Source organism: Anguilla anguilla, chromosome 4 (genome assembly GCF_013347855.1).
Source record: "Anguilla anguilla isolate fAngAng1 chromosome 4, fAngAng1.pri, whole genome shotgun sequence".
In the NCBI taxonomy this organism is placed as follows: Eukaryota; Metazoa; Chordata; class Actinopteri; order Anguilliformes; family Anguillidae; genus Anguilla; species Anguilla anguilla.
In genome coordinates, this window is record NC_049204.1 from 29,664,624 (window position 1) to 29,674,386 (window position 9,763).

The 9,763-nt window shown below is 47.9% G+C and overlaps 1 protein-coding gene across 2 annotated transcripts in view; it reads left to right on the forward strand.

Moving 5' to 3' along the window:
* kifap3a (kinesin-associated protein 3a) overlaps nucleotides 1-9,637 on the forward strand; it is a 26,066-nt gene extending 16,429 nt beyond the window's left edge. For both annotated transcript variants that reach the window (XM_035412006.1, XM_035412005.1), the window contains exons 16-20: nucleotides 1,062-1,160; nucleotides 1,883-1,968; nucleotides 4,696-4,882; nucleotides 5,057-5,153; nucleotides 8,454-9,637. In XM_035412006.1, coding sequence (XP_035267897.1) covers nucleotides 1,062-1,160; nucleotides 1,883-1,968; nucleotides 4,696-4,882; nucleotides 5,057-5,153; nucleotides 8,454-8,565 — 581 coding nt within the window. In that variant the 3' untranslated portion in view covers nucleotides 8,566-9,637. The remainder of the gene's footprint in view (nucleotides 1-1,061; nucleotides 1,161-1,882; nucleotides 1,969-4,695; nucleotides 4,883-5,056; nucleotides 5,154-8,453) is intronic.
* The last annotated feature ends 126 nt before the right edge of the window (nucleotides 9,638-9,763 follow it).

Genomic DNA, 9,763 nt, shown 5'->3' on the forward strand with positions numbered 1-9,763 from the left:
TTCGCGGTCTCACGGTCTTTAGACTGTCTGGGACCGGCTTAATCGAAAACAGACAGTTTACACCATAATTAAGGGTTTATAGGCATTACTGCTGTGTATTTTCTATTAATCATATTTAATGTAACTGAGTAACAACATTTTTCTTCTTTTTGAGCCATGGTAATCCGCTGCTTATGAAAAGTGCACAGTGGTTAGATGAAGTGGAGATTGTGTTAGTAAGCGGAGCTGTAGTGTATATTGAAGGTGCCACCGGTCCTGCACAGGAGCACAGCGGGGCGTTGCCGTGGAGCCGCTTTGCTGCTCGCGCTCAGTGTGAGCTCCTCTCAGCACTGCACCCCATAGGAAGCACGTCTGAATTAAAGCGGCTTGAACTTCATTGAGAAAACACAGCCTGAATATAAGGACATCTGTCACACATAAGCCAGTTCTCTGTGCATTCACATACAGCAGCCTTATTTAGACCTCATTTGATTATACATAGAATTACACATCATAATACAGATTTATTGTTATATTTTTAGAATTATGTGCAGTACAGGTATATGAATAGATGTATGTATATAATATGTTGAAGTAGTTTTTAATACATTTGTGCAGTTTGTGACTTGAGTGAAATGAAAGTGGAAAGACGTTCTGAAATGGCAGTTATTACACTTTTAAGAATCGTATAGAACTTTTTATAGTTTTTATCGTATAGAACTATAGAACATTTTGCTGGGAAAGGGGTTTTTATTTTTATTTCTTGGTGGTGGAGAAAAGCCAGCTTTGTGCCACCCGATTTCCTTCAGATGAAGTCCCAGAGGGAGAGTTTCTGTTGAGCTGGAGCAGAAAGGGAATACGATGTTGTATTTAGGGTCCGTGCTTTACTGTAAGTGGGAGCTCTTTCAGGCGAGAGACTTGGAGCTCGATCGCGTTTGAGAATTGGCTGAACTGGCTCTACGGACACTTTAACGAGCAGAGTTCTTAAAAAAGCTCTTAACGGTGAGAAATGCACGTGTAAGATTCTCACAGTGCTGTTAAAGAAATATCGGGAAATAGGCTCTGCTTTTTCTTCTCCTCAGCCCAACAGGAAGACGACGAATTTGTCTGTCAGATCGTCTACGTCTTCTACCAGATGGTATTTCACCAGGCCACCAGAGATGTGATCATCAAGGAGACCCGTATCCTGCCCAAAAGCTCTACCCCAACATAATCCCCCCCCCCCCCCCCGTCTTTTCTTACACATGCATGGTGTTTGTGATTAAAATTTGTCTGATCACTCTCAATCAAAGCGCTTACTAGGGCAGTCACAGCCCTATGCCTTCTACCAGTAGGAAAAGGAGAGGGAATGCTATTTCGATAGCCATTTGTGCAAATATCAATTAGTACTGTATTACTGCTTAAATTTTTTTAAAAGGTATTATATGTATCGGTATATATAGAGTGTATGTATATATACTGTATATGTGCATAATATGAATACTATAAATCCAAACCCGCAAGGCTAGGAGTTGTGAGCTGTGGTTGTGTCCAGCTGGAATGAAACATGTGCCTCCAATTTGAACAAAGAAATCCTACGAACAATGAAATGCGCAATTTGAAAGTGCCCAGCTGTCCGTGCCGTTGTTGCGCAAAAGGACGCTTTTGAAAAATGAACGCCGCTTTGTCATGTGGTCACATTAACAGCAGGAACTGATGACGTGTTCTTTTTAAAGTCGCTTCACAGGCATTTCATGCTTTTTTTTGTCACGACCCAAAAATGCTCGAAGCCACCCTTATAGATTGCGCTTTCGATAAACATGAGAACCGTGTTTTACCATAGCAAAGCGAACGGCAGAATCACTTTCCGTAGCATCGGGCTACGCTAACGCCCCGCTCCAGCTTCTCCTTGACGACGCCTCAGAAGCCCCGGCGTACCTCATCGACCTGATGCACGACAAGAACGCGGAGATCCGCAAGGTCTGCGACAACACGCTGGACATCATTGGCGTGAGTATCCTCCATCCTCCCTCTCAGCAAGTCAACCATATATATACACATATACCGCCACTTTGCACACCCAGCTGGGACTTCAGCCGTGTTCTCAAGTGGCAGCTTTGATGGATGTGGTAAAATCTTACGTGTGAAATTGCTTTCTCGATGGCGTCAGATATCTCTAAAGACTTCTAAATTAAATGGGGTCTCTCTGTGTATGGGGAAGTGTTTAATTGAAATTATTGGTAAGCTTATTAAGTTGTAAGCACATGAAAGAGAGCGAGGGATCTGGTTTCTATCACCGGTACATAGCGGCACGTAGGGCCGCCATTATCCCCTAATGCGTGTGTTTCCGCCATGCTGATTACTGCTCCAGGACCCAGCAGTGCATGCTGGGGGATTGCCTTCTGATCCCATCAAATACATTCCTTTCAGTCTGTGCATTCCAAGGAGAGATTCCAGTTTCTTTTGTACAAAATCAGGGAGAATGGTATTTACGTTGAATTTGGACTGGAATTTGCCGCAGGACATTTACCTGTGCAGTTGAAATACCGTTTCGATTCATTTTCTTGCAGTTTCATTTAATTCACTTTTGCTGGAAGCTTTCGGGTTTGTTTTTTTACAAGATTTGAAATCGGTTTAAAAAAATAAAAAATAAATAACACACGGCGTACCGTATAATTTCTTTTTCCCTAAACGCCGCAAGCTTGGTTCTTAAAGATTGATTATCCCTCATTTGAAAAGCTTCGTTTGCTGATCGTCTAGGGGAAATTCGGGGTCCTCTGGACAGAGTTTTTGAAGAGTCGTCAGTGTGTAATGCGTTTTGGTATTGACCGAAAGTGTCGGGGCCAATTAGGGCGGACGGGGGCCCGCTACAACGCGCGCATTGGAGGGCGGGCCCTCCGAGGCCTGTCAGGGCCCCGGGGCTCTGCTCTCTGTCCGCATGATTAATCTGCAGAGCCGCGCTCGCGCCGCGAGGCCCCGCTCAAAGCCAGGCTTTATCTAGCGTGCGCCGCGCGGGAAAGGAAAACAGGCCAAGCAACACACGGCCCCCGGCTGATTAATTCATATTTTTATTAGCCGTTGTGTCGCGGCCGGCGCACAGCGGTGCATTGTGGGCCCCGGAGAAGGTTCGCGACGGCGAGCTCTTCCGAGGACGGTCTGCGGCCCCTCCCCCTCCCGCCGGGCCCGACGCGTCTCGCGGCGTGCGCTCTCCCCATTGGCCCGCGGCCCGTCTCCGCTGCCTCTCCGCTCGGCCCGAGATTGGGAGGAGGGGCGGGCGGGCGGGTGGGTTCCGGGGAAGAAGCAGGAGACACTGGCACATGGCTTCAATATCTCAGGGTCAGTGTCTCCCGAAACTGCTGCCCCAGCAGAATCCGACACTTCTGGAACATTCGCGCGGTCTCCGCGGCCTACCACCCACCTCAACGGTTTGCACCTCAATCACGCTTATATATTATTTACACTTTAAGGGATCCCGTTAAGATTGCTTCTCGACCCTGCTCTGAATTGGCTCCATTCCTGCTCTGGAATCGCACGTATTTATAGGTCAGATTCATGTGAGGTAATGCCCTGAAAATAAAGCTGGTATAGTCTGCTTTCATGCAGTGTCCTTGTCTCATAGAAATTAGGGTGTATGTTCATCATGCATGGTGACTTCAGACAGTGTCTTTATCTCCCTGTAGACATAGAGCTCTGAATGCCTTCTGCATGGTGAGGGTAGAAAGTGTCCTCAGGGCTATGAGTCTCTTAGCCCTGCTCTCTCCTGCTGGAGTATGAGGAGGACTGGGATTCTCTCTTAGCCCTGCTCTCTCCTGCTGGAGTATGAGGAGGACTGGGATACTCTCTTAGCCCTGCTCTCTCCTGCTGGAGTATGAGGAGGAGTGGGATACTCTCTTAGCCCTGCTCTCTCCTGCTGGAGTATGAGGAGGACTGGGATACTCTCTTAGCCCTGCTCTCTCCTGCAGGAGTATGAGGAGGAGTGGGATACTCTCTTAGCCCTGCTCTCTCCTGCAGGAGTATGAGGAGGAGTGGGATACTCTCTTAGCCCTGCTCTCTCCTGCAGGAGTATGAGGAGGAGTGGGATACTCTCTTAGCCCTGCTCTCTCCTGCAGGAGTATGAGGAGTGGGATAATCTCTTAGCCCTGCTCTCTCCTGCAGGAGTATGAGGAGGACTGGGATACTCTCTTAGCCCTGCTCTCTCCTGCAGGAGTATGAGGAGGACTGGCATACTCTCTTAGCCCTGCTCTCTCCTGCAGGAGTATGAGGAGGACTGGCATACTCTCTTAGCCCTGCTCTCTCCTGCAGGAGTATGAGGAGGACTGACATACTCTCTTAGCCCTGCTCTCTCCTGCAGGAGTATGAGGAGGACTGGCATACTCTCTTAGCCCTGCTCTCTCCTGCAGGAGTATGAGGAGGACTGGCATACTCTCTTAGCCCTGCTCTCTCCTGCAGGAGTATGAGGAGGACTGGCATACTCTCTTAGCCCTGCTCTCTCCTGCAGGAGTATGAGGAGGTCTGGCATACTCTCTTAGCCCTGCTCTCTCCTGCAGGAGTATGAGGAGGACTGGCATACTCTCTTAGCCCTGCTCTCTCCTGCAGGAGTATGAGGAGGACTGGCATACTCTCTTAGCCCTGCTCCCTCTTGCAGGAGTATGAGGAGTGGGATAATCTCTTAGCCCTGCTCTCTCCTGCAGGAGTATGAGGACTGGGATAATCTCTTAGCCCTGCTCTCTCCTGCAGGAGTACGATGAGGAGTGGGGTAAGAAGATCCAGAGTGAGAAGTTCCGCTGGCACAACTCGCAGTGGCTGGAGATGGTGGAGAACCGGCAGATGGACGAGGCCGAGCCGTACATGTACGGGGACGACGGGGAGCCCTTCCTGCACGACGGGGACATCCTGGAGCGGTCCGACCTCTTCTACAGCGCCGGTGAGCGGGAGGCCGGCATCAAGCGCACAAACAAACACGAGCGCCATTTTCTCTCGCTGTTTCTGCAGCGTGCCCTTTCTGCAAATGGCTCCGTGTTGATCAGAAACGTGTGTAGGGAGTTCCCTGCGAGCGAACGTCTGTCCCTGACGGCTGTTTTCCTGTCTGTTGTTACAGACGGGATAATCCCGGCGGACGGCGCCATCAGCCCGGAGTTCTTCAACGACTTCCACGCTCAGAACGGGGACACGGGGCCGCAGGCCTTCCCCGGCAGGTGAGGCCGCCGGGGCCGCGCCCTCGGGCGGGGCTGTACGCGACCGCCGCAGCGTCTGAGGCAGAGCCGTGCGGTATTCTCCCGCCGCGTAACCGCCGAGGCTCCGTCCGCCGCGCTGCGTTCAGGGCCGCGCGGAGGAGAGCGCTCTTTACCCAGGGCAGGCCAGACTGAGCCGCGTCCCCCCCCCCCCACCCCCCACTGCGGTGTCGAGGAACAGACCCGGCTCTGCTGCGGCGTAATGTTTTCTGGAAGGGCCGCTGGAGTGCCTGGAAAAAAAAGCCTGGGTCAACATCTCCCCTTCCCCCAGGGGGCCGTTCTCCTCCTTCAATCGCAGCACTGTCGGCCTGAGAACGAGCACCTCTCACCGCCCGTTTGAGGTTCACAGAACGGCTCGGCCATTCCTTTCCAGAATATTCCAAAAAAAAAAAAGTTTAAATTTGATTTGCGCCATCTTAAACTTGTCACAACTTAAGTTGTAGAGGAAATTAATTTGCGGTTCCCATTTAATAGGCTGTGTAAATAATTTACATTGGGGGGGGGGGGGGGTAGGTGTTTTTAATTTGTCCTGTTTATTGTAAAAGGGGCGTCGGGAGATAAAGGCCTTGTTTAAGGCTTTCGGCGGGGCTGTTTGCTTTGGCCGTGGAGAGGGAGCCCAGCGCGCTGAATGCTCTCCATAGTTATTTCAGCTTCGGACGGGCGGCGGGGGGGGGGGGGCTCACAGCCCTTTGTAAGCGATACATTTAAAGTACACTGAGAGAGTGCTGGGAATTAGGATCCCTGAAAGAACGTTTTAATTTGACTAGTAAACCAAGAATGATAGAGGCTAACGTGGTAATCAGATCCAGCCCCCCCCCCCCCCTTTTATTTTAAACTTCTGTGAAATGTGATGTCAGTGGAAATGTTATTTATTGGCTTAAATGGCACGGCAAGATACATCATTTAATTCAGTGCATAAAACTGAAACTTTTTGGTCCATGATTTTTCTACTTAAAAGTAATCTTATTATTCAAATGTGTTTAGAATTTAGCTTAATAGAACATTGTTAGTTGCAATATTATTTACAACACATTTGATAAATTGAAAATATAACTTGACAAAAAAAAGATTCACTCGGCTTATCGCTTTCAGTTTGATGGGGTTTATGTAAAGTTTCACGGTGCTAGTAAAGCATTAATTCAACAGTCAGTATTCTGTATTAGAATCTAAAAAACTTTCATTTTTAGGTCAACTTGGATAAAACGGCTCCAGTACAGTGGTGTAAGTGCAATGCTTAGGCAGTTTTTACCATGGTGTGGCGTGTAGTGTACAGACCTGGTTCCTGTAGGCACGGGTGCTCTGAATAGAGCATAAGGAAGTGAGCAGGTCAGGGTCTGTGTGTGTATAATTGGTGAGGGTGATCAGCGGTGTTGGTCATCAGCAGCGAGGCCCCTGCGGTGTCTGCCAGCCACGCGGGTGACACTGGACCCGTCTTTCACTCCGCGGCCTCAATCAAGTGCCAAACCGCGTGCCGTGATTAGGAAAGGCATTCGGGTTCTGGCGGGGTACGTGCGAGCCGTCTGCGATTGGAGGGTTTGACCCTAAAAGGTGAAAGGAATCAGCGTGCGCTTTGAAAGCTTGTCAGTTCACTGACAGGAGCTAAACAGTGTAACATGTTCCACCAAAAAAAAACCCACGTTGGCAGCGCAATCAGGTGGAGCGAAAGAGGTCTGCTGATTATTTAACGCTGTAAAAGAGGGGTCCGTAACCGGAGAAGTGACAGCAGGGGAGATCAAAGCCGTCGGCCGGAGAACAAGTAAAAGCCCTGCGCCGCTTCCTGTGCAGAGACTTACTTCAGAACCCGTAAAACAAAGTCCCCGCGCTTCTTTATGAGCTGAGCCCGCAAAGCCAGCGGAGCCAGACTCCATCACTGATCCCTTTGTGCTTTGACCTCTAAGCTCCGCTGGTTTTTAAGCTGCCCCGGAGAATGAGGTGACAAGCTGGGTCTTAATTGCTTGGGAAACTCGTGGCCTCAGTTCAGAGTTAATATGTATATGTGTCTGGGTGATGGACTCGCGGACGCAAATGACAAGTTTCTCTGTTCTTCGTATTGCCACCTAATATTCCCCGCCGCCCGCGCGGATTTCATGTCGGTCCAGACCCTTCTGTAAAGTCCGTTGCTCTCGTTTGACATTTTTATGATGTCGCGGAGATAACTTAAGAAGTGAAGTGCGTTGTAATCCTTAATGGTTCTTATAACGGAGTTTTCCTCCACTGCTCCCCGCGTTTCATTCCGTGTGTCGGCACCGAGACGTGTTGACAAAACACCTCGTCGTTACCGCGGACTCCTCTCGTCGGCTACCGGGTCGTGCATCCGTGATCCGCGACGCGCGTCTGCCCGGTGATGGAGTTCGCGGGTCAGGGATCATGGCAACGGCCTGTGTAATCCAGCAGGTCTCGGCCACCGGTGCCTTTTAACTGCGAGCAAAATTCCCTCTGACAGCACTGGCAGCCCAATAGGAAAACGACATATTTTCTGCCTAGAGACGGGGCATTAAAAAAAAAGGCGGTGCGCGTAACTGATTGCTGGAAGTGATTTTGGCTAAAAACAACAGGTCATTATGTGAGCGCGTAGGGGTAAAGCAAACAGCTCATATTTTAAAGGCTATCGGGCTTAGCCAGTGGCTGCCATTAAATCGTAAAAGCAAAGAAAAAGGAGCTGTAGGGTGAAGTGCAGTTGATCCGTGGCGCTGCCTGGCTGCTTCTCCCCCGTGCTAAACAGTGAGGCGTCAGTGATGACCGCGATGCTATCTGTCACCCGGGCGTCCCGGACGGGCAAGACGTATTGCTGTGTCAGGCCTCCACTATATCTATATATCCCCATGGTAAGCAATTTCTACGCGTTGGCTGAAAGCCCCTGATTTCAGAATGGCTCAGATAGTTCTCTGGATATGGAGTCTCATGTGTGTGTCTGGTTTTTTCATTTTCCTATATGCCTCCATTTTTGGGGGTTATTTTTGCGGTTTTATTGGAAGGTACTTTCCTGTTCTCCGTCGTGATAAACGATTTGAGGTTTTCTGTTTGTTTTTTTGAAAAGTTTTGCTTAGTAGCCGAATATGATCCATTTCCTGTTATAATTATGATTTGCGAGAAAAGAAAAAAAATCTCTTTCCTCCTTTTTTTTTTTTCTTGTCCTTACTACACGACTTATCAGATCGGATCCCAAACAAATACAAGAAAAGCACTGTGGCCCCATCTAGTGGTGTGATAGGGAACTGCGTGATTTACATGTTTAATGCAAGTCTCTTTGATTTTTGCTTCCAGTACAAGTGGAGATGGGTTTGGATCGACTGCCGGAACCCCGGGACGTCCTGCCACAGCCTACGGGTACCGTCCGGATGAGCAGTTCTTCTATGGATATGGGTCATCCAGATAAATTTGCTCTTCACTCTGTTACACTTACTGTCGACACCCTATACCCTTGCAAGTCTGACCACTGGTAAAAGGTTGCATTAAATTGTAAGGCACAAGCCACACCCCTTCTAATATATTACATTCCAGGATCCCAGCACGTAGCCGTTTCAATCTAATGGTAGAATGAAATTCTCTGGGCGGTTAGCCTCCGAGGTCAACTGTTCTGTCTGATGTGTACTTGCTGAGTGAGCTCTTATGCTTCTATTGGTGTGCTCATATAATTGTAGGCTAACTGTGCACGTTAAGTATATTAAATGTTGGCATCGGTTACTTAGTTTAAGAAAGTACTAGACAGTATTGGCAGGCTTGTTTTGATAAACTAACCTTTTAATTATCTGCAAGAATTCCAGTGATAAAATGTGTCATCTACGTCTCATTTCAAGAAATTCTCAGTTAAGGCTGTGGAATTTCCCCCTTAGGGTTAGCATCACGATATTCATTAAACCACCAAACAACCTACCAAATTGAATGCACTACTCATAGAACTTAGTCATAATTTTGGGTGTTTCTTGGCTTAAACCAAGCAGCCCGATAGAACTGCATGATATAAACTTTTGGAGTTTGGTATGCTCGTGTGAATTTATTTAAGGTGCAGACACTGTAGGTCTACTGTTTGTATACGCATTTCTTCTTCTGCGACGCGCATTGAATGGTGAAGCGTGGATCACAGAGGCTATGGCTTGGAGATGGAGAGACAGGCACTTTTAATCTTATTTGAGTTTTATATTTATAGCACAGACAACAGTCTACTTTATTTTGCTTTTGTTACTGGTTAACAAGGTTACGTCATTATTGTTTTTGTACTAGTCTTTGTGTCTTTTCTGTTTATATCATATCATTTTATTGTCATATAATTGTATTGTTTTTTTATAGTACTCTTAAGAGCTCATATTGCTTTTGTCTTCAACGGTGCCTGGAGCTCATCTGAACTACTGTAATGAGAAAAGCCTTTGCTGCTATGATTCAGTGTGGACTCGTTGTTGTGGACGTCCACTCCTCTGGACCAGGTGGAATAAAGTGGATATTAAATTGTGTCTCTCTGCTAGTTTTTTAGTTTTTTTAGAAGGGTATTTCAGTTCCACTGAACAGAAGAAATGAGGATGAAAACATCCACTCATAATATTGGGAAACCTTTCAGTATCAAACAGCTTGATATCTGT